General features: G+C 47.9%; 1 protein-coding gene across 1 annotated transcript in view; it reads left to right on the forward strand.

The window, feature by feature from the left end:
• Positions 1 to 687: 687 nt before the first annotated feature.
• The window catches only part of TMEM104 (transmembrane protein 104), a gene marked incomplete at its 5' end in the record, with an annotated part of 40,136 nt that continues 16,340 nt past the window's right edge, over positions 688 to 24,483 (forward strand). The window contains 6 exons of the mRNA XM_010148582.1: positions 688 to 809; positions 4,075 to 4,156; positions 5,104 to 5,206; positions 5,611 to 5,691; positions 10,033 to 10,132; positions 10,908 to 11,013. Of these exons, the coding sequence (XP_010146884.1) occupies positions 688 to 809; positions 4,075 to 4,156; positions 5,104 to 5,206; positions 5,611 to 5,691; positions 10,033 to 10,132; positions 10,908 to 11,013 (594 nt within the window). The remainder of the gene's footprint in view (positions 810 to 4,074; positions 4,157 to 5,103; positions 5,207 to 5,610; positions 5,692 to 10,032; positions 10,133 to 10,907; positions 11,014 to 24,483) is intronic.

Below are 24,483 nucleotides of genomic sequence, written 5' to 3' on the forward strand. Positions count from 1 at the left end.
AAAAGAACTTGCCTGCAAGCTGCAATGGCTGGGTTGGGTTTTTTTTTTCATTGTTCTGGGGAGACTTGTCAAAAGATTAATTTGTTATGCTATGTCAGTGAGTGAAGGGCAGGAGTGCTCACAGGGTCTTTGGGGAATAGTTTTCCTGATATTAATTGCTCCACACCCAGAAAAGTGTACTCAGACACAGTTCTTTACTGGCTCTCCTCTGGAGAGACTCTGACCTATATGAAAAAAAACCCAGCTTTGAGGCATTTTTTGATCTTGAGTTTAGCTGAACTTAGTGTCTAGGGGGGTCCTGTGCAGGAGCACAGTTTTTTTTTTTTGCCCCTGGGCAGAAAAAATGCTCATTGCCAGAGAGAATAAAATCCTTTCCCTTCCAGAAGTAAAATCCCTTATTGGTAAAATGGCAAGCAGGTTTGGAATTAGAATCCTGTTTGGATATTTCCTGCTTGCCTAAGAATAAAGAACAAGAGATTCCACAAGGTAACTTATGTACGTTGTCATAACTACTTAGTGCTGAGACTCACTTTGTTCTTTTTGATTATCGGTTCCTGCTTACTTATTTCTAGCATGGGCTTGCTCAAAGACTGCTTTCTCCATGTAAATCAGTACATGTGTGAGGTGGCTTGGATGAACTCTGGCAGAGCTGCAAACTCTCATGCTGGATTATGTGGATGATTGCAGGTTGGTCTGGTTTACATGTTCAACCTTATCGTCGGAACCGGAGCCCTAACCATGCCGAAGGCCTTTGCGACAGCGGGGTGGCTCGTCAGCCTCGTTCTCCTAATGTTCCTGGGATTTATGAGGTGGGACGTGAGTGTGTGTCTCTGGGGGACTGGGGGGTTCGGTTGGGTGGGGCTGTAAGGACAGTGCTAAGTTTGCTGCTTTTCTGAGGGATTCTGTCCCTCTGCTGCTTGAATCATAGAATTGTTTTGGTTGGAGGAGACCTTTAAGATCAAGTGCAAGTGTCAACCCACCTCCAAGTCTACCCTAAACCATGTCCCTCAGCACGACATCAACTCGTCTCTTAAATCCCTCCAGGGGTGGTGACACCGCCACTTTCCTGGGCAGCCCGTTCCAATGCCTGACAGCCCTTTCTGTGAAGAAGTTTTTCCTAATATCCAATCTGAACTTTTCCCTGGCACGTCTTGAGGCCATTTCCTCTCATCCTATGGCTTGTAACTTGGGAGAAGAGACCGACCCCCGTCTTGCTACACCCTCCTTTCAGGAAGTTGTAGAGAGCAATAAGGTCTCCCCTGAGCCTCCTTTTCTCTAGTCTGAATACCCCCAGTTCCCTCATCCGCTTCTCACAGGAATTGTGCTCCAGACCCTTCCCCAGCTCCGTGCACTTCTCTGGACATGCTCCAGCACCTCAGTGCCTTTCTTGTAGTGAGGGTCCCAAAACTGAACACAGGATTCAAGGTGTGGCCTCACCAGTGCTGAGCACAGGGCCATCGGTCTCTGCAGTCGTGTTGCCTGTGGACCTTATTTGGAGGGATGTGTTTTCTGACTGCCTGCAATATGGTGCTACATCCCGTTTCCTGACTTCTCCAGTCTTCTGGGCCTTTCTCCCAGCTTCCTTATTTTTAAGACTGTCCTTGCTGTGGATGCGTCCCACGCTTGCCTGCCACGGTTCAGTTCCTCAGACACTAACCAGGTCTCGGTTGACACGGGGTCCTTTCTCTGCTTTGTGACTTGAGGATGTGATGCAGACGTGCTGTGTGAGCCTGCTCTGGGCAGCTGCAAGCGTGTCAGGAAAACAAATTACTGTGTAGCCCAGTCTTGTTCCTCCCTGACCTCTGCCTTTGCTGCTGGAGACCTTGGAGCTGGTCTCCTGATTTTCACACTGGCTCGCCAAGAGCTGCTGCCCAGACATCTTCCTGCTGGAGCGGCAGGTGGAGCTGAAGGCTACGGGTACAGCACTGATGGCTAAGGAGTTATTAATAGAATTGCTGTCTTCTGCCGGGCTGCAGATCCCTGCTGGCTTCTTGCTTGGTTTTAAAACGTAATAAACCAAAATCCCCTCCTGCCGTTTGTAAGAATGGAATTTAGGAGGTCCTTTCTTGTCAGTAGCCAGCCCTGTCAGCCTGAATGGGCCTTGGATGTGGAGGTGGTGCTTTTCGGATCTGTTGGGTGCTGCTGTATACAGGGACTGTATGGGCAGTACTGACTAAGGGTGCCTGTGAGTTCCCCACCTCAAAGCTGTATGCTGCAAAGCCTTTAAAATGTAAACTGTGGGAGTACCAGTAACAGAGAGCTTTTGGAGACAATTCCTTTTAGATACATTAGTTCAGACCTGGACAGGGTGGAGAGGTGGGCCTGTGAATCTTGTGAAGTTCAGCAAAGCCAAGTGCAGGGTCCTGCAGCTGGGTCAGGGCAATCCCAAGCACAAGGACAGGCTGGCAGAGAATGATGGAGAGCAGATCCCTGAGGAGAAGGACTTGGGGTACTGGGGGACGAAAAGCTTAGCATGACCTGGCAGTATGCACTTGCCAACTATATCCTGCGCCTCTTCAAGAGAAGTGTGGGCAGCAGTTTGAGAGGGGGGATTCTCCCCCTCTGCTTTGCTCTTGAGAGCCCCCACCTGCAGTTCTGCATCCAGCTCTGGAGCCCCCAACATAAGAAGGACAAAGACAGGTTGGAGCGGGTCCAGAGGAGGCCACGGAGATGCTCTGAGGGCTGGAGCCCTTCTGCCATGGGGACAGGCTGAGAGTTGGGGGTGTTCAGCCTGGAGAAGAGAAGGCTCCGGGAAGACCTTATAGCACCTTCCAGTGCCTGGGGGGGCTACAAGGAAGCTGGGGGGGCCTTTTTACAAGGGCCTGTAGTGACAGGACAAGGGGCAACGGGTTTAAATTGAAAGTGGGGAGGTTTAGATTGGATATCAGGAAGAAGTTCTTCCCGGAGAGGGTGGGGAGGCACTGGGACAGGTTGCCCAGAGAAGCTGTGGATGCCCCATCCCTGGAAGTGTCCAAGGCCAGGCTGGATGAGGCTTGGAGCAACCTGGTCTAGTGGAAGGTGTCCCTGCCCATGGCAGGGGGTTGGAACTAGATGATCTTTAAGGTCCCTTCCAACCCAAACTATTCTATGAAAAGCATGAATTCATAGTATGAAACTCAGCACCAGCAGACAGTCCTTCAGGGTCAGCAGAAGAGCACAAACCTCCAAACCTGCATACCAGAACTGCAGTGGATTAACCTAAGAAGATGCAGCACAAAGTACTACGTGCCTTGGGAGCTGCATTGCTCTGTTGCTTTTGTTCTGGTGCTCGTGACTTCCTCGTGCCCACTGGGGACCCCTCAGTGCGAGAGGAGTCTGGGCGGAAGTTGCTACATGGGCCTCGGGACAGGGCTGCTTGCTGTTAGTCTTGCAAAACTCATCTCTCATTTGAGCCTGATGAATCCATTTCCTGAAGCAGGGATAAACCACTTTAAAGCCTTAAATAAGAGTGATTTGAGATTTGTTGTGTTTTTAATCGTAGGAGTGTTTTTAGCTGAGATACTGCTATTCCTTCCATCAGTGGCTCTCGCTGTTTCCCTGGACAGCTTTCTCCTTGGCCTCCAACAAAGTGTATTTGCATGCACGTGTGATCTGCAGCTTGGTCTTGTGTTGCTGCTTTGCTTCTGCTGCCATTTGTAAGATTCTTTAAGGGACCGTAGTACCTTTGCCACAGGCCCTGATGGCAAGCTTCAGAGTAGTACTGTGTTTGTCCTCAGCCCAAGGAGAGGAAGGAAGCTTGCTTTCTAACAACGGGGGGAAATACTCTTGCCGCCTTCAACCCACAGAAGCACTAGGAAGGTGCCTTCCAGATGTCTAAAGTGTCTTCTTATACATAATGGTGTGTTAAATTTTACTGCATTTTGTGGTCTGCTTGAACACCTTAATTTCAAGAGCAGATAAGAGCAGCAAACAGGTGAAACACTGTACCAAAACCGTAGTGTGTGTGGGGAGCTTGTGAAAGGGGGTGGGTTTGGTTGGTTTGTTTGCTTCTACAAATAGATGGGAATAATTCTCCATCTCCCTTCATTGGCAGTTCTTGGCTATTATTGATATCAATGGAATTTCTCTCTCTAGCTATATGACTACGACCTTTGTGGTGGAAGCCATGGCTGCTGCAAATGCCCAGCTGCGATGGAAGAGAATGGAAAAACGCAAGGTCTGTGTGAGGCTTAATCTTTCCATTTTGTCTCATTCTTTTGTGCTGTAGGACTTGCCTGAGACTCCTCTGCATCTTTGCCTTGTTTCATTAGTAAGTCTAAAGGAATAAATTTCTACTGTACTTAACTTTGCCATATAAAATATGGCTGTTAGTTCCCTGTGGGGTTGCTCATTAAAGATGGGATTTTCTGCTTCTGCTTTGAAAAATCTCTTGTGCTGTTCACATTTCTTACTGATTGTGTTCTCCTTGCCCAGAAGCGCTGCTCAGTGAATGTGGAGAGGTGGCAGCCAATATATTGGTGCTGTTTGGAGTGTGTTGAGGTCTATAAATCCTTGCTGACCTCAGGTCACTTAACTGGAACAGGCTGGAATGTCCTTGCTGTCACTCGGACTGTATCCCGGGGAGTGGACAGTCCTGAAGTATGTCCTTGCTGTGAAACTTGTGGCTTTTTGGATCCTGGCTTTAGTGGCTTTTCTGGATCAGTGCAAGGCATATTTGTTTGCAGTGATGTAGATCCCTGCCCGTATGTTAGTGGGTTGGAGTTAGGAGCTAGACCTGTCTGCTCTGACTAGCTAAGACTATATATGTTTGGATTTTTTTTTCCCCACCAGTTCTGCAGCCTTGCAGATCTGCTGGAAGTTTCTAACTTCCTTCTGCTGCCTGTCACTAAAAGAACTGGATACTGTTGCTGCGTGCGTGACCTAGGCTAGGACAGCAGAGCCTGTCACCCTCTTCAGCCTGCTCTGCTAGTGTCCTCTTCTGCTCTCTGCAGCATCCCAAGCCTTGGCCCAGGGCTCCCTGGTATTGCATTTGCTTGCATGTCCTGCCCATCCCTATTTGGGACCTTCCTTTGAGTTTATGGAAGTGATACATGACACTGGTGATGCCACAGCCTGTTCTGTGGGTAGCAGCCATCTCAGCAGTGGGCTGGTCTTTTCTTCCAGGAGGATGATGAGGATGAGGATTCTTCCTCTGGAGTGTCAGACAGTGACGTTCTCCTCCAAGATGGCTACGAGCGAGCAGAGACACGACCTATCCTGTCAGTTCGTAAGTACCCGGTTCATGCTTTCACTGGTTCTGAGACCTCTGTCAGCAGTGCCCCAGTGGGCTCCACCAAGTGGAGCAGAACTCTTCTGTCCATTTTACCCTTAATTCCACATGCTCACATCCAAAAGTCCTTAGCACTTGCAAGGTAAGACTCATTGAGAATTCAGTTCACCTTCTGCAGTCTGATAAAGATCTTTTCCTTCTAGGTCACTAAGATGAGAACATCTTACTTTGAAAACACTTTTAAACTATTTTCAGAGTAATTGGACTGGCGACTCTGAGTAGTGGAGTCGCACGTACTGTCCTTCAAACTGTTACTAGAGCTTCATGGGTGTCTTCAGGTAGTCTGGCCTCTGGGTTTATTGGAGAGACTGGCTGAAACACTCCTTGTTTTCAACTTACAGAGAGACGTGGCTCACCCAATATTTTTGAAATCACTGAGAGGGTGGAAATGGGCCAGATGGCTTCCATGTTCTTCAATAAAGGTAAGTGATTCTTCAAAAGCCCCTTCAGGTCCTCCTGCATGTTGTGTGTATGGCTTTTCCTTAAGTTTGCATGCTTCTCAGTGTGGGTCTGCATCCTGAATTTGTGATGATTCCATCCCAAGGTGTCATTCCTTCTCTCTGTGGACTGTGTTCATCCCCCCTATGTGGTGTTTCTACAGAGTAGAATATTTATGGGCCAGAACCTGCTGTGGTGGTAGTAGAACTAGCCAAAACACTGCAGGTTCTGGGCCCGTTTTCTTGAGACAGGTGAGTGTAAGTCAGTGCTTTCTCTGACTGCCCTTAACCTAACTCTTAACTGCATCTATCCTCTGTGACCTCTGTCTAAAGTGGAGCCCAGCTGTAGTGTTCGCTAGTTCCATCTTGGTAGGGTGTTTCAGAATAAGATGTTCAGGCTTCCCTAAACCCTGCAAGCATCAGTCTGAAGGAGAGACACTTCAGGGGAGAGCTGCTGAGGACTGTGTGTGTCTGAGGAGTCCCCAGGGAGCTGCTGGAAGGGGCCCTGGTGTGCATATGATAGGCAGCAGTCTTGCCTTTTTGCTTTTAAATCTCTTGTATGCCAGGGAACAAATTGTAACTGGGCTGCAATAAAGCCATGTCCATTGCTGCCTGCGGTAGAAATGCAAACTGCAGCGGTAGGTATTCTGGAACTTGTAAAATGGTACATTTGAAGTGCTGTGCAGAGCCAGAAAATCATCAGACACCCTGGTTGTGCAGTTTTGAGCCTGTCAGGCCCCATTTCTTGTGGAAAGCGACATTTTTCTCTTGTTCACTGGCCACCTTACAAAGATGAGATGGGCTGGTTTTTTCCACTACATTACATCAGCTTTATGCCAGTGTAAGACTGTTGCCTCTGAAGGGCAGTGGGGCTGAAGGAGTGGAGATTCTTTCAACTACAGTATTCCTGATTTTAAAGTCTAATTGAAAAAAAAGCTTTTTAATTTCCGTGCATGCTTTTTCTGGGCCTTTGTAGATTTAAATCACTTAAGACTATCAAAGTAATCCACCTTGGATCAGGCTGCTGCTTTTCTAGTCAGTGAAGAGGTGATTTAAGTATGGGTTGGAGACTCAGAAATGTCTTGTTCCTGTTCTTGCCTGTAGCTTTGCCATCTGTAAAAAAACTGTAAACACTTCCCCGTGTCTTGATCATCTTCTGGAGAGTAATAATTGGGCAATGCTTTGAGAACAAGCACCGTATACCAGGGCTGAGCAGTGCTGCTGAGGATTCGGCTGCAGCGGCCTGGTCAGCTGCAGGAAGGCTGGGGGATCACAGGGGGCACAGCCCTTCCATGAGAAAGTTCCCAAAGGGCCCTGCTTTGCGTGTGCTTCACAGGGGGAGGGGGTAACCCCCCCAAAGCCAGCCAGGCGTTGGGCAATGCCTTCCAGACCTCTGCCTGGGTGCTGGCGGCTGCTCAGACAGTAGAGGGTGCTGGAAATACGTGTCCTCCCTCCATCAGGCACTGGTGTGCAATGCCTGGCAAAGTGATATAAACTGCTTAGTACTCTAAATCTTAATCCCTCTTCTTAATGTTGCTTTAGCCAGAGTTATCTGATTTCTGTGTTAGGGATCCTCCCCAGGACCTGCTCAGCCCAATGCAAAGGGATGAATCCCGCTGTGGGAAGGCAGCTGGAATGGCTGCAGACCAGAGCTTGAAACAACTTGTGCCTTCCAGACAAGATGAGGTACGCACAGCAAAGGCAGCTGTAACTCATTTCCCTTCCTCTGTGCTCAGCTACAGGCTCCATCCCTGTACTGTTGCTGAGCCCTCGTTCAGAGACTCCCTCTGGTCTGCTGAGCAGTTGCGGAGAAGAGACAAGTTAGATACCTCCCTCTGCAGATCCTTGCTGAGGTGCCATCTTCTGATGGTTGCACGGAAAGGCCTTCAGTAAGGGCAGTTGGTACTGCCCTGTGCTGAGAAACTGGGACACACTGGGGAAGCGCCGGCTCCGAGCACCAACCTCTGCGGTTTCACAGCTCGCAAATATCTGGCTAGGTTTTTGCTCCCGATATCCAGAGCATGGATCCAAAGCCGAGGTGGCTGAGGGCTTTGCAGCCTTCAGAGGGAAGGCCGGTGAAAGCTTTGCAGTAGACTGCAAAGCCTCTGATTTCTAGCAAGTTCTCTGCTCCTTTCTCTTGACTGATTTTTATTTTCAGCAATCTGACAGGAGTTGAATCTGCAGTCCTGGGAGGTAAGCTGGGGATAAATCTCAATTTCAGACTGCCTGCTTTATTAAAGGGAGCTGACTTAGGTTTAGGCTGTGAAGGGCCTGTGTGCTCTTTCAGAAGAGCTGGCTCTGAAGAACCGTGCTCTTTTTTTCTTTTAATTATTTTTTTTTAGTTGGCGATATTGGGTGCCGCCTTCTGGGACTGAACAGTCGTTTACTGCAGCAGTGGATTCTAGACACATCCATCATGCTGTTTCCCCACAGGAAGCCATTGATTCTTTCTTTTCCCCGTTTTGTGTCCAGTAATGAAAGTATTGATCAGGGAGGGTCGGCAGCAGTTTGTAAAAGAACTGATGCTGAAGTCTTCCTGCCTTGGAGAGGATGGGTTTGGGAGAGGAGTGGCACCTGGACTTCCCACAGAGATGTTGGCACTGGAATGGGGATATAGCGTGTGCTGGTGGGTACCCAGTGGTGGCTTGGCTGGTCGTGTTAGCCTTGTTTTGGGGGGAGCAGCTGAGGCCAGAGGTCGGTAGCAGATCCCTAAACAGAATCTCTGCCTGAACCTATGTAGGCCTGTGCCTGGTGTCTTGCAGCTTCTGCCCTCTGTCAGGTGTTTGTTACAACCTTCGACCCTTTCGAATGGGAAATAGGTGAAAACTAGTAGGTGGGTTGTTGCCATCTTCAGAACAATGCCAAGACTTCTTAACTGTGAAGCCATCTTAAATCTTTCAGAGGAGGGAAATAAGGGGGGGAACTGTAAGAAATGATCTGACAGTTTCTGTAAGATCTCCATTTGTCTGTTTAGGCAAACAGAACAACTCAAGTACTGCCTTGGTGTGCCGTTTTACAGGGGCAGGGACATTTTCTTGCTGCTTTCCCAATACAGCCCTTTTTTTTTTTTTAGGAATGTTTTGTGCTACGTAGGCCCAGCACATTGAATAATTTATTTAAATGAAGGAGAATGCCTGTTAATGTTTCCTGAGATCCAGGGCTGGTATGACGGTAAAACTTCGGGGCATCCAAGCACTGTAGAAATATTAGTCCATCCTCCTGCAGTAGTGCTGTCCTTGTTTGATAGCTGTCACGTGTGAGGCGTGGAGAGGTGAATCGATTTGCTGAGGCCGCAGTAGGATTAAGCATCAGGTGGCATCACAACTTGAAAGTATGGGCAGGTTCCTTGAGCTGTTTTCCTTCAATGTCGACTTTGTAAATGAAACAATTCTGTGGCTGGGTTGTTGTTTGTTTTTGTTTTTTTTTTAGCTCACCTGTCTCTGGACTAAAATATGTTCCAGTTTGTTTTTCCTTAGGGAGATTTATACTGACTTGCTTGGAAGAAAAGAATCCTGGGGTCTCATCAAGCATTTCTTTATCCCTGCAGGGTTTAGCCCTCTATAGCAGTGTCTTGTGCTCCAGTAAGACTGTTCTGTGCACCCAATTAACTTGCATAAGACTTTTTAATCTCATAGGTGAAGGCAGAGCAAGCTTTAAAAAAACATAATGGGAAAAAAACCACCCAAGAAAACAGTATGGGGCAGGAGCAGTGTACACTGGCAGTAGGGTAAGGGGGGTAGAGAGACAGAGTTTTAAAGCCTTGCAGGTTTGAACCCTGGCTGAAGTTGCTGATGGTAAGGGATCTCCCAAAGCAGCTCTGTTTCATCCCTGTGCAACCTGAGTTCTGCAGGGACGAATCCCTAAAGTGAAGGTTCTGTAGATTCGCAGGCAGAGCATTTGGAATCAGCGGAGACCAAGTCTTCTTCATTTCACTGTTTGTCAGGCCGTGCTCAGGCCAGGTCTGTGAGCATCAGCCGGATGCTTGCCTGTGGTTGTTCCTCCATGGCTTCATCTGACAGATGACTTACATGTCACCTGTTGGTCTTGACCAGCGACTGGAAGACGGGCTTGAACTAGAGGCCCAGGGCCAGGTGTTGAAGGAGGCAGAGTTGAGCTCTGAGGCGCGCCACGTCCCATCAGTTCTGTGCTTGGCCAAGTTCCCTGAGCTGCTGATGTGTCCCTTGGGTGAAGTTTGCTGCAGAAAGAGTAAACTGTGGAGGCAAATGGTGATTTAAGACATAGAAAAAGTTTTGTACATTTGAAGTGCAGAGCTGAAGAGTCACCGTGTACTCTGCTGGCTCTGTACAATATTTCCTTTTCCTGCAGTGGGTGTCAACCTCTTCTATTTCTGCATAATCATCTACCTCTACGGGGACCTGGCAATCTACGCAGCAGCCGTACCGGTCTCTCTCATGCAAGTGACCTGGTGAGTGTCTTTACTGCTGTGGGGTTGTGTGCTAACAGAAGAGAGCAGGCTTTTGGATTTGATGGGCTGATGAGCCTGACTGTGGGATCAGCTTTTCTTTCTGAAGCACGGAGTGAAGAAATGACTCAAGAACAGCTCATCACACGGGGCTGGGAAGGTGAAGTTGTTTTATGGTCCCTACCCGAGTGCCTGCTTGGAAAATACTGACCTGCTTTCAGACAAGCCCTCAGGTGTGAAGAACTTCCATGTGTGCAAGTGCTGAAGCTGGGACTTGTTGCTCAATAGTTTGATTGCAATATTTTAGCTTCGCTGTTCGTTTGGGTAAGAGCTGAGAGGTGTGATGCTTTCCAAGTCTGTGACCAGTGAGTAGTGATGTTACATGGACTTAGCTCTGGACTGAGTCCAGTTCCTTTCTCAAAAAAACAGATAATCAAAGAAATTGGTTCAATCAACTCTGTGCTGGGCTGGATTTGGACTCATGGCTTGGAAATGGGAAACCTCAGTGGTCCATATATGATGTAAGCTTGCTAGCTTGATGACCAAACTTTGAAATAACTGCAGGCAATTCAAGAACTTGCCTTCAGTGTATGGTACTTGGTGACTTGCTTTGCTACGCAGTCCAGAAAACGTAAGGGGGGGTGGTGGTGTTCAGGGAGGCAGAGGAGGAATGGACGCTTCAGGTCTCTGATCATTCTTCTTTCTTGAATGCAGGAGAGGGGAAGACATCTGCTCGGAGTTAATTACTGTCTTTTGTTTCTCCCTCCTTTCCCAGCAGTGCCACTGGCAACCATTCTTGCAGTGTTGGAGATGGCACAAAGTATAACGATACGGACAAGTGCTGGGGGCCAATTCGACGGATTGATGCTTACAGACTGTATCTGGTGAGTTTCTGGAACTGGATGACCATTATTTCTGTTTAAACTTTTTCTAGTGGATAAGAATTTTTTTCCTGTAGAGAAAATGTGGTTCAGGTGAACAACAGAGGTGTGAAGCTTTCGGTTCAGTGACCTTTTGGGTGTCTCTGTTCTTGGTGACGTGGCTGTGTTTTAATTCGGTGGCCATCAGAACGTTCCTTACGATTTTGGGTTTAAGTACAGCTCTGTCCTTGTTGTGTAGCTTCGTATTGCTTAAGCAGGTGATCTGTCCATGCTGAAGGGCGGTGTATTTTTCAGTGGCTGGCTAAGTAATTGTTGCTCTGAGGTAATTGTTGTCAATATACTGGAGTATATTAAGCTCTGTTGAGTGCATTCTTTATGTGAATAAAATTGTTTATGCTGCAGGAGAATCTGCTTTTTGAGAGATGATGGAAACAGCCCACTGAAACAACAACCAGTGCTATATGCTGCTTTAGTAATAGCTTTCTGTCTAGTTTAGGATTGTCTATTGCATCTATTACTGTGCTGTGGTTCTGCTCTGAAACCGGGGTTTTTCCCAAAGGATGATAAACACTGCTTCTCTTGAGCTTGGGGAGAGTCGAGCACTAGTACCTGGAGACGGATGTCAGTAGGGCAAAATGTGAAGAGGCAGGTATGCAGGTGCTGCAAAGTCTGGCTTCTGTTAAGGGTCTCGGTGAGATTTTTTTAAGTAAAAAAGAAAAAAAGGAAGGTGTCTGTGTGTGTGCGCAGAGAAATCTGGGGGTAAAGACTATTTGAAGCAATTTTGCAGTTAGTACATTTTGGAAAAGCAGTGGATCACATCCCTGAGTGCACTTGTTCCAGCGTTATTGCAGAAGTAAGAGCTGGGCCTCGGAAATATTAGTGAATGTCAAAGCCTAGTTAATTATTCAAGAGAAATATTATTGCTTTATTAAATTGTGTCTTGGTCTGTTTCTTTAAAACTTCCAGAAGATTGAAGATTTCCTTCCTGAATTTCAATAACTCTCCCTGACCCAGCAGAAGGAGCTAGTCAGAAAAGGCAGACATGCATTAATTACTGCCTGCATCTCTCAGATATTATGTCTATAATTCATGAAGATAATTGTTGCTAGGACTTGAAAAATTAAAAAAAATTAAGACTGTGTAAGCATTAGACTCGCCGTCTGTGTACATAACTCTCGGAGGAGCTTTTCCCTCTGCTTGTCTCCTCTTGTGGATTTGGAGAATAAATATCTGCAAAGTCTTTGGCGGTGGTTAATCCTTCCTGGTGCAGTAATGGAGATGAGGGTTTCGGTGCTTTTCTCTGCTTCCCCTTAGAAGTAGGGAGGGACTGTTTGTGGGAGAACATGCCAATCTGCAGTGGGTTACTGGCAGGGAGCTGTTCCCACAGTCATTATTTTCTGGAGACCGCTTAGTGTCAGCATTACCTCCACGTTGTGGTTTTCTGTTAAGGCCTCTAATGCTTCTTACTGGATGAGTATGGGAGTAAACTGGGATTTGTTCTATCTCCAGCTCCCACTCACTCCCTGCGTGACCTGTGTGGTTTTATTCTCCAGAAAACAAATATGATGATGACTTCCCTAGACAGAGGTGAGAGGTGTCACCACTTAAAGCATTCAGACCACAGTACTGCCACCAGCTTCAAACTGGGGCTGCTCTGAAGTGACTGTGCTGGTTAATATTTTTCCCCTGATGTCCTGTTTGCAACGTGGACAATTAGTGACCGTTAGTTACAGCTCCTAAACCTCTGGGAGAAACCTGGGGATGGGAGAGCAGGGGTAGGAAGTTCCTCTAGTTCAAGCAAAAAATGGAGTAGCAAAACACTGTGAATGTTTCGACAAATTTTGTCCAAGTGGAGTCTTGAATATGCAACAAAAGCTGAAACCTGCCTGTTTGAAGGGGAAAAGGCAACGTGAAAGCGAGGAGAGGTGAGATACATCGAGAGCATACCTGTTCTCTTGGTCCCGGGGGATGGTACCCATAGAGAACGTGCACTGTTTACTTGACTTTTTCTTTCTTGGATTCTTGCTTGTTGGAATAATTCAGATTCCACATTTCAGTGGACAAACAAGGTCTCTTTTTGCAGGCTAAGTTCCCCTGTGGCAAGGGGACAGATGGACACCGCAATCCCAAAAGAAAGCAGCTGAGTGTTTGGATCAGCCCTTTTGTCCTAGATGCCTGTCTCTAGTTTTCTCACCTCCTCTTAGTGCTGTATTTAGCTTTAAGGTTTAGGGGCGAGGTGGGTCGCTGGAACCTCTTGCCCGTTACGGTGAAGCAGGTCTCTGGTTGTAGCATTGTATTTCTTACTCTGTGCATGACCCCACAGAAAGCCTTTTTTTGGACTACCAGGAGAAATAATCTATTTGAGGTTTTCTGGGAAAATGGTGCCAGTGGGAGCTCTCTTGTGCCAAGTACCACCAGTCTGCCAAAGATCTGTGCTGCCTTCCTCCTGTCGATTCTCTCTCCCAACACTCTCGTCTTCTCAACAAAAAAACATTTCAAACATTGACTCTTCGAGCTGGGGGTGGAGGGGGGAATAATGACTGATGTAAAAATCCTATTTCACGCTTTATTGTCCAAAAAGGCCTCTGGAAGCTGTCTCTGCTCTGATCACTGTGAATGGCAGCTGAAAACTATGGACATAATGAGAATATTTAGACAGTTCAAATTCTTCTCTTGAGACTTGCTTGTCTGTGCAGTATCTTTATTGCTGCTCCAAAATTTCACACCTAAGTGTGACTGCAGAGTCTTCTGAGACCACTAGGCCCCTATTAACCTTTGTCTGAATAAATGGTTGTCTTGCTTCTTGTTTGTAAATTGCCTTGGAAAATAAAGGCTTGCAAAACAAATAAGCCAAGACAAGTGCAGGAAATACCGAAATAGACTTTTGCTCCTGTTCTGTCACTTGTTGCCTAATATTTGCCTCCTCTTTGGGGCCGTCGGAGTTCTGGGAGGTTTAAAAGGTGAGGCTGTTCCATGCCTGTGAGGGCAAGACCACACAGGGCAAATCGGCTGGAAGAAAGGCATGTGTCAGGTGGCCCGGTGACCTTGTTGAAGGCAAGCACTGATTACAGATAAAGCAGATCGATGGCTTTCTATCTTCGCTGCAGATCCATCACCGTGCTGTCATGTCCTCGACAGCTGGAGTGACTCCCGAGTCCCTCGGCTGTCTCAGTGGCAGTGCTAAGGACAGGGTCGAGTTCTCTTCGTGCTGAATTCACTCTTCGGCGCAGTTGCTCTGTCATGCTTTCTGTAAGGTCAGCTGGGCATCTTCTGCGTAGGCTGTGGGGAAGGGGTAGCAGATTTAAGTCTCAGATCTCTCATCATAACACTCTCTTGTCTTTCTGTTTTGTGCTGTAGGAATGGGACGTGATAGTCCCTGTTTCTAGAAAGCAGATACTGAGATAAATAAGAGATTAAATCCTGAGGATCAGCAGCCATTCAGAGTGTCTGATCCAAAACGCATTCATGACCTGGCAAACGGCGCTTGTCTTCTGCACCAGGGCAGCCGTTGTTGTTAAAACCTCTACTCTCTTCTCAGCCCTCCTCTTCTGGCAATTTGGGACCTGGTGTCTTCCCATGATGGAAAGGAAACGGCTTAAATTCTCAGGGGGAGCCGTGCACCTTTCAGAAGAGGCACTGGCACAGGTACTCCTGGTAGCCTGGCTGGGTAGCACGTCAGAGCTACGAGGTGCATCTGTTCCGTCTGAGTCTCTGTTGGTGTTTTAGCTGATTGGGAAAGGGACGCGGCATCCGCTTTTGCCGGTTCACAGATGCTGCAGTATCGCAGGCAGCCCAGCGGGTGCAGGCCGAGCGAAGATGGGAGCGCAGATGGTTTAATGGAGATTATCCCAGTTGGAAACGTGCTTGTGCAGTGAATAAAATGAGCGGGCTCGCAGGCGCTTACCGTCCCTCTTCAGGAGGGGACAATGTCACCCCAGCCCGACGCTCTGATCAGAATACCCAGTGACCAGAGCGGGGCTGGGCTGCAGCTGCGGGAGGCTGTGCAGGGGGGTGAGGAGGTAGTCTGAGGACACGTATAATTGCTCAGTGCCAGCAGAACTTAATCGGCAAATGCAAAGGCTGAACTGATAAGTGTGGATGTAGATCCTGGCTGCCTCGGCATGGTGCTGCCTTCCTGACTCCCTTGGGCTGTAGGCCGGAGCACCGTGCCTTGTGTCGCTAATGTACGTGCTCTGCTTCCCCCCTCGGCATTTCTCCTTCCCAACTGTGCTTTGTGTGTGCACCCTCTGCTCTGGGTAAAAGTATCGGTGATTTTTTTTTTTTTGTCGTAAAGGGTCTTTTCAGGTACATTTGCCTGCGCTAGGGCAGTTTTATCGGCTTGGTCAGTGCGTGAGACTCTTGCGTGTCCCCATCTCCAGCTCAGGGTTGCCTTCTGGCTTTCTTTGTGGGTTTTTTGTTTTACCTCCCAGCAGCGATGTGAGGGGAACCCTCATGGCACTACTTGAACATCCACGCTTGATCTGTCTTTTGCCAACTGGGAGTTGGAGCAATAAAGCTGGAGCAGTGCTGCAAGCAGAGTGCTTCTTCCAAGGACACCTGGATTTGCTCCGCTTGTTCCCTTTACAGCAAGTGCTCTTCCTCTGCCTTGCCTTCCTCAGCTGTGCCCTGCAGCAGCATCCAGTAATAAATGGGTCACAGCTGCTGTCTCCTGGATATTTATTCTTACAGGTCTCTATCTGGAGACCTTGAGAACCAGCAGTGGGGAAGGTATCTGCTTCAGTGGCGGGTGTCCGGAGCAGGGGGGCTGATGTCACAGCGCATCAATCAAAAAGGTTTGGGGTGCTTCCCTTGGGCTCCCAGGGTGAGCTGGGGGAAAGGAAGGAAAGCTGATGGAAGTTTATGCTGCTGGTGTGAAGCCATCCTCTTGTTTAAAGAAATTGCTTAAACTGTAGCGTTGTTATGTTCCAGGTCACCCCAGCTGACAGTAAGGATGCAGCAGGACTGGGGCGCTATTAGCATGTCACCCTGCATGTCCTATAAGAAGTTATTCATGGTAAGACCTTCTTGCCAAAGATACTGCATTATATTCCTTCCCTCAGATGCTCTGATGTGTTTTATTATGAGACTGATCTAGAAATAGGAACAAATGTACAAAAAAGGCAGCTGCTACTTCTGTGAGTAGATGCAGTACTGAAAGCCTTCAAAACAGGGAGAAGCCTCTCAAGGGTCCACAGTGCCATTTCTGTAGGTACAGGCACCTGAGTTTTGAGCCATTGCTCTGGCAGGAGAGGAATTAGTACTGCATTAAGCATAAATATCAGTAGCCCTAACTGTTTGTTACAGGTGCCTCTGAAATACAGCTTTGCTTGGCTAACAGCCCAGTCTCAGGGGCTGATTGGAGTCTTCTCGTGCCTCTCATCTAGTCAGCTTCCAAAAAGTAAGGTCAGTTAAGTTGCTGCTTTGCTCTGAAGTGGTTGAAGAAGGACAGGAGCCAAGCTCGTTTAAAATAAATGGTGTCTAGATGTGAGAAGGGAAAGCAATTCTCAGATTTATTTTTTTTATTGTGAAACTAATAAGGTGGAAATTGGCACACGGCCTTGTTAATATGGCATAAATCCTGCCTCCTCCAGCTTGGTCCATTCTTCTTCTGTGGGCTTGTCAATAAATTCTTTGGACTGCCCACTCGTCATATGCCTGTGACACATAAACTAGCTCTTTTGGAGTTTCCCACACCCCTTGCGTATCCTAACGCAAAGGGAACTTCGGATAATAACTGGCCTTCCAAATAAGAGGTTTTTCCTGACCTGGCAGGAGGGGAGTCAGATGGGTGCAGTGTTGTGGAAGTGGAATATAAACTTGTTGTCCTGATGACCTAAGAGCTGGAGTTCAGCTTCTGGTGTGATTTATTTTTTTTCTCGCTTTCCTTGTAACCAATTGCGTTTTGAGTAAAAGACACATCAGTCAGAAGGCAAGCCTCCCTGCTGCTGGGGCCGGGTGGGAGAGCCAGCCTTCGGTACAATAGCGAAGCAACTGCAAGAACACGGATTGTGGCAAACTAACTTTAAAGGATTAGCTTGTCTCTTTTCACTGGAAAATCAATAGTGCGGGGACTGGAGTGTGTTTTCTGTACAGAGCTGTCCGTTCGCTTCACAACGAGAAGTGTTTTTTCCTTAAGTGGAGCTTGGGTTGTGCTGTCACTTGGATGCTGAGCTTTTCCAAAGGGCCAGTCCTTCCCCTCTGCCACCTCCAGCTGGTTGGCAAGGGCTGTGTGGAAGGGAAGGGTGTTGTGCTGCTGGCTGTATGCCTGGCCAGATGTGCTGCAGGTGCCACCAGCCCTTAAGAGAAGCAAGGTGGCTGATGTGGTGGGCAGAGGCCATTGGTGAGCTCAGATGCACTTGACTTCCCCGTAGAAGAATGTCCTGCACACTTCAGTGCTTGGCTTGGCTTACGTGCTGATGGATGGTGGGTATGAACCTTGGAGGCAAGCCAGCTAAACAAATTGGGCAAAGAAGTGCCTCTAGATATCTCTGTTTGCTGCTGTGCACTTCCTGCAATTATGAGCTCACCAGTGGTGTTTATTGGGCTTAAACTACAGCCCCCACTGCCAGCAGAGCCGCCCTGGCAAGGCTGGGAGGCCGTGCTGCTGCTTTTCCTGAATAAATCTGTTCTTCGGAGTAAGGTCACTTGGGCAACAAGGCACCAAAGCTGACACCATTCTCTCTTGATAGTGGAGACCAATCTCTCCCAAACAGGGCAGGTGTTGGCACCGGTATCTGTTTGTGGTCATCTGCTCACTGCACTCAGCTGTGAAGGTTTAAAAAGGGGCCGTTTAAAATTCCTTTCTTGGACTAGACTGTTCCAGCAGACTCGCAGATCTTTCATTTTTGGAACACTTGTAGCAAACAAGTAATAAATACATCTCCCCAGTGCAGTGTTGTTTTGTGCAGTGGTAGTGACAGCACTAGAAACCGGGGTTAGAGAAGACCGGGTAAGTCAGCTAAGCACTCCCCTGGGAGATGCGAGCGAGCCTTTTTCTCAACAGCCCATTTTCCTGTGTTTTGTTTGGTGCTTTAACACCAGCTTTGTTTTTAAACAGAGGTCTGACCTTGATGCCTGTCTGAATTGCATCAGCGTTTTCATCGAGTAAGACCGCAATCTTTGTCTCTCCTTCCTTGAAATTATCATTAATTCCTTAATACGCAGGTAGAAAGCACCAGGGCTGTGGAACTGTGCAGTTATGCCACCCTGGACATTACCAGGGGCTGTGGAGGGAAGAGCTCTGGACAGACTGGTATCTCTTTATACTCCTAAATAAGTCTGCAACTTCTTAACATCCTCCTAAATTGCGCTTTATGTCTGGGTGAGATCACTGACACTCTTGTCCAAAAATGTGGATTTTTAGACTACATCAGCAAATCCCACACGTGGCTCATGCTTCTGTAAGCAGGACTATAAATACAAATAATGCAGCTGGGATTTATCATGTAAGTTGAAGTCGGTATAATGCTCTCAGGCAGAGCTGAGCTCCGAAGCCTGTTGCACCAGTTTGGTGTTGCTGTACAGGGAAGGCAAAGGAGGAGGCTGGGAGCAAACAGACTGTGTGCTAGCCCCAGGCAACAAGGCTTTATCTCTTGCTTTTGTGCTGCTGCAAAGTAGTTATAAAGTGTGGGATGTTTCCTTTTCCTTCAGGTAACTCCTGCCTGACGCAGTGAACCAGGATAATGCTGTCCCTGGAACTACATTCTCCAGGTAGCTGAAAAAATCCTGTGAAACTCAACTGAGAAGTTTTGTAGGGGAGGAGGCGAAAGGGACAAATAATGGCCTGGTGGTGGAGGCACTGTGTGTTGTGGCAGACGAGGGGTTAGCAGCCTGCAGGGACAGTCATCCTTGCATCCCAAGTACCTCCTAACCCTGGCAGTTTGTAGCTTGATGTGTTTGCAGGGCCGTCCGTGTCACGCTGGCCCATGTCTCCCTTGCTTTACGCGCCCAACCCGGGGGCTGTTGTCGTCAATATAAATACTGTTGTAGTTGCCAATACCCTGACAGGAGAGGCTAGGAACACGCAGGAATTCTGGGCAGTGTCTGTGTATAATGATTATGCCTTCACACTTTGTTGGAAGGAACTCATTAATCTGTACCATGCTAATAAACTGGGGAGGCGGGGGATGACTCCTCAAGGTTACGCAGTGTCAGGAAGGAGGAAGGCTCCCGTTTTTTAGCCTGTGGGAGGTCAAAGCAAGCTGGGGGGTGGGCTGTACAGCCAGATCTGGCTCTGCAATTCCTCTGCTGTCCTTCCAAGTATCACAAACCAGCCATTCGGCTCTCCTGCACCTATCCACTTTGCTGCTTCCCTCCTGCTTGTTCAGATGCAATTAGGAGATGCAGAATAAGGGGGAGCCAGGGGTCAAGGAGGCGGTAAAGTGATTACAAGATGCTGCAAATGGCTGTGCCATAAATACTCCAGTGATGAAAAATTAGATGCCAGTCACCTCGGGGTTATTGCTGGCCTCTATCTTTCTCTTGTGAAAAATGATAATGGAAGCGTATTTACCCCGGAGAGTGCCAGTCTGCCGCTGGCTGTGATCCTGCACACCCCAGGTGTGCCAGGGACTGCAATTCTTGCACGGAATGACTTTCTGAAAACACTTTGTGCCTGGATTTCCTCACTTGAAGAGGAGGAACTGGTTTTTCAGGGTGTTCTTTCCAAAGTGGAAAGTTCCTGGTGCTGAGAGATGGGCCAGCTCCAGAAACGGAGTGTGGCCCTGAGTCAGGATGTGGAGAGGAAAGCAACACCCTCCAGTACTGCCTTGCTGTCCATGTGCTGCTTCTGCCTTGACCTCCCAGAGCTGCACGTAGAGTTCTCAGCTGGTCCTTAGTGTGTTGGATGCTGAGCAAGGTCAGAGCTTGCAAGGACATCAGCTGGGACAAGTACACTTGTTTGCTGGGTGGGCAGTCAAAGCAAGCTGCCATCAGCTGGAGCTGGACTTGAAAATCCCTAGGTCATACCCAGATTCACAAATCTAGTAGAGGGGGAGAATCAAGGAAGGGGATTCTGCTGCTCTACTCTGCTCTTGTGAGACCCCACCTGGAGTGCTGTGTCCAGCTGTGGAGCCCTCAGCGTAAGGATATCGCCTGGTTGGAGCGAGTCCAGAGGAGGCCGCAGAGATGCTCCGAGGGCTGGAGCCCCTCTGCCATGGGGACAGGCGGTGAGTTGGGGGTGTTCAGCCTGGAGAAGAGAAGGCTCTGGGGAGACCTTATAGCACCTTCCAGTGCCTGGGGGGGCTACAAGGAAGCTGGGGGGGACTTTTTACAAGGGTCTGTAGTGACAGGACAAAGGGTAACGGGTTTAAATTGAAAGTGGGGAGGTTTAGATTGAATATCAGGAAGAAGTTCTTCCTGGAGAGGGTGGGGAGGCATTGAAGCAAGTTGCCCAGAGAAGCTGTGGATGCCCCATCCCTGGAAGTGTCCAAGGCCAGGCTGGATGAGACTTGGAGCAACCTGGTCTCGTGGAAGGTGTCCCTGCCCATGGCAGGGGGGTTGGAACTGGATGGTCTTTAAGGTCCCTTCCAACCCAAACCATTCTGTGATTCTAAACTGGGTAGCTTTGGGGGTGAAATGAGGTACCGTGAGGGGGGGTGAAATGCCACTTTGCTGTCAAAAATAGCCTGGTGGTAGCTGAGCTCTTAGATCTTGGGGGTAGGGGTGGGGGATACCTCCTCCCTGCATTAAGGTACTGGGGAGAAAGGTGGGTGAGGGCTCCCTAGTGCCAGCAATGTGCTTTGTGTGAGTTATGACTATCAGCCTCTGCCAAGTGTCCCGAGAGCAGCACGTTAATTACCGGAGCTGCTGTGGCAGCAGATGCCTGCTGTACTCAAAGCCTAACTGCCCTTGTTTCTTTATCTATAAATATTCCTTGTGGGATGTCTGGCTGTTGCATCCCCCTCTGTTGTGACTTCCTGATTCTACAGGGGATCTGGAGGTTAAAATCCCTCTTGCCTCTCAACTTCTTTGAGCAACCCTTGTTCTGTTGCTGCTTTATCTCTTTTTCAACCAACTTTAAGAGCTTCATAATAGCTTGTCTGCTGATAACTTGCTGCCTATCAGCACGGCCCCTGCTGCAGCCCTGCCTCCAGCCTTGAGAGGTTGTGGATCTTCAGCTTTTATTTTTTTTCCCCCAGCTCTCTAAAAAGCTCCTTCTTGAACAACCAGACTCCTTTAATATGTATTTATATTTGTACTGTCCACTGCAAGGGGTAAAGCTTTACCAACGGAAGCTTGGATCGCCGCCCTCACTGATGTGCCATCTGGCTCTCTAGCTTGAGATGTGAGCTCATGCAGGAGCGAAACGTGGCCTTATCACCCCAGTGGTGGGGAGAAGTGGCAGTGGGGGGCCACGCATTGCACTCGAGACCCTGTCCCCTTGATGGGGTTTAGCTGAAACACACTGAAGCCCTGGTGTGAGCCGCTGGGTAGCGTAGCAGTTGCCACAACCTGAAGTGGGTGCAGAGGAGCTTTCAGAGGCTGCAGGTAGGTGTTGGTGTAGCTGCAAGTAGCTCTGAAATGTTAAAGCTCTGCTTTCTTTATCTAGGAATCCCAAATCGGAGTGGGAAAAGCACCTTGCATTTAATATTTCTCTCCAGAGTCAGCCCTAAAGTTTCCTTGAGGATGTGGATAGGAACACCAATTCATAAAGAGATACCCGACTGGAGATGATAGGTCTGGTACAAGCTTCAGCCAGGGATAAAACCTCTGACCTGTGTCCTTGCTGGTAAATGAAGTTTTGCTTTTTGTACGGGGTGGGTTTTTTACCTAGAGGAAAGGACGTGAGGTGGAAAACCAGAGCAGCTGTCTTGTTTGATCGCCGTACTTGTGCAGTCTGGTTTTGTTGTATTGTTTTATCCGTCCTTCCTAGTACTTATCTGGGTTGTGAAATAGCTCTGAGCCCAGGGATGTCTTGCAGAAGCAGAATGGGTGTCAGAATTGCCATTCCTGACAACTATGAAACGTCTGCTTTTCTCTACTGTGCTCAAGGAGACTTTCCTTGTGTCTGAGCACTGAATCAAACCAAGCTTCCTCTGGGAGGTGCTCATTCAGTGGAACTTGCATCTTCCTATCGTTATCTTGCTTTGCAGGTGGGAATGCTGCGTTCTCAGTCCTGTATAAAGCTCTCAGCTTTCCAAACAAGGTGTCAGAGTCTGCTAAGGAGAGTGATTAATTTTGTTAAACCAGTAACTTGCTTTTTAAATGTCAGCTTGTTCCCCATTAGAGTAGGGTTATTTGCTGTACGCTGTCTTGTGGGAGAGAGGTGCTATTGCTCAACAGTTGTGAAGTCTAAACATTGGTACCTACAGAGGAGGAGTTAATAACTACCCTCAAATTAAGTTTGTCTGAGATGTTGGTGTTACTTCTGTCAAGGGGAAGCAAGAGCATCCAAGGAAGGATTTGGTTTGGGATGAGTTCTGGTTTTGAATGAGGGTAGAGAAGGCTTGGAGGAGGAGGAATGAAAAAGGAAGGGTGGCTGGGGCCTCAGCCCAAAGGGAGATATTTAAGGAAAGGGCACTACAACACCTCTCTACCTTCTTCATATTAAAGCTGGGGGATCCTTGCCCTGATATCTGAGACTTACTGACTTCTCATTCGTATGGTAGCCCTGTGCCACACAAATGCATTTATTCAAAACCATTTTTTGCTCTGCTGCTGGTGTATTTGGTGCATTCAGCAAGGTTAATCTTCATGGTCTCGCTTTGCTCAGGTAAATACCCTGCTTTTACTCAAGAATTCTGAAGGTTTCCAGCCTCTGCATCAATAAGAAACAGTAGCTACTGTTTTTAATTTGCTACTCGGCAAGCACCAGACAGATGCAGTTCTTGCAGATGACTGCGTGGAGCATCAAAACAAGCAAGTTCCGATGACAGTTATGAAGGAAGCTGGTCTTCAGATGGTCCTTTTGCAAATGTATGCAGGCACTAGCCATAATACCATAACTGCTGCATGGAGTACGTGAACTGGCTGCGTTTGGGATGCTGGTGGTGCTTCCTCAGCTGTGTCGGCTCTTTCTGTCAAAGCCACACGCTGGGAAGCAGGTGAAAGCTATTGAACTGTACTGATTCAGAGTGATAGATGGACCCTTCAGGTCGATGAAGAACCTGTTTGGTCAGTGCAGTTTGAAGCATGTTTGTATGGTCTGAAAGACTCTTGGCATTAGCTGGCCATCACTTCGTGGTTGAGAGCTCTCCTGGTGGTCCTCTTGGCTGAAACTAAGCTGATAAAACCAGCCAGATGTCCTATTAACGCTTGATCTTACTTTTGCTTTTTTTGAGATAAGCCAATAAACAAGGTTATATAACCAAGTTTTAACATAAGAGCTTTAATAAAATATACTTTTTGAAATATGTAAATATATATAAAAATATATTCCAGGCACCGGTAAGCCCTAGCTAGTTTCCCCTGCGGCAAGAAGACTCGAGTTGACCAGCCTGCTTTTCACTTTGAAATAGTAAGAGCTGACAGGTGCAGAGGCTGGGAAAGTGGTGTCAGCCGAGCTGCCGGTGCAGAGAAGCTCCCAGTCCTTCGTGCCTGTACTGGTGTGGCTTGGCTTGGTGGGAGGAATGGATTTAAAGACCTTCCCAGGGGTTGGGCAAGCTGGTGTGCTGCTTGTGACTCCTGCTAGCCTGGGGGGAAGAGTGTAATTCAGGCTAGCAAGCTGCTGTCCTTTCTTCTACACTCACTGGCTTCTCATCTGGCTGGAAATGTCAGTAAAAGCGAGGAAAATGCTGTTGTTTCGGTCACTAATGTGCTGGAGCTTCATGCTGTTTTTTTCAGCATGAGAAAGGAAGGCCAAATAAAGGATTTTGTGTCTGTTGCATTTATTTGCTGCGTGTGTGTTCCACGCACCCACCACAGCAAGCCTGGTGACTTCTCTGGCATTTCCTCTTTAATAGAGGAGCATGGACTATTAGGGAGCCACTCTTAATAGCAGTAAAAAGGCTTCTCTCTGCCATCCTGTGAATATAAACAACATTTAATAGATCTGATCCTCCCCCTTAGCAAAGGGAGGATTCCCTTACCTTGTGGAAGTTTAGCAATGAATCAGCCATGTATGCCTGCTCGTTTCTAATAGGAAAGCGCTCCACTGGTAGAAAAGTCTTTAATCAAAACAGTCTATGCTCATTCTGCCTTGGGTTAATTTGCTGAAGCTTAGGAAGAGAATGATAAACTCCTAGGAAACACGTCAGCTAGCTCAAGAGGTGAACTGGAAAACTTGGAAGAGCTTTTTGATGCGCTGGAGCTCTGCATATTTGACTTCTGGCAGGGCTGACTGCAGTTTTCTGTGTAGGTTTTGGATTGTTTGAATAGCATGTGTAATGAAGCACTTTGTAAATTATATCCCTCTGGGGGAGACTTGAGCTTGGAAAACATCAGGTGGAAAGTTTGGGTAGATGTCTGAGGTGCTTGTTTGAGCTTACTTGCTCCTTAGGGAGAAGTTATGAAACTGATTAACTTAATGGGTCG

Source organism: Eurypyga helias, unplaced genomic scaffold (assembly GCF_000690775.1).
Source record: "Eurypyga helias isolate BGI_N326 unplaced genomic scaffold, ASM69077v1 scaffold21873, whole genome shotgun sequence".
Lineage (NCBI taxonomy): Eukaryota > Metazoa > Chordata > Aves > Eurypygiformes > Eurypygidae > Eurypyga > Eurypyga helias.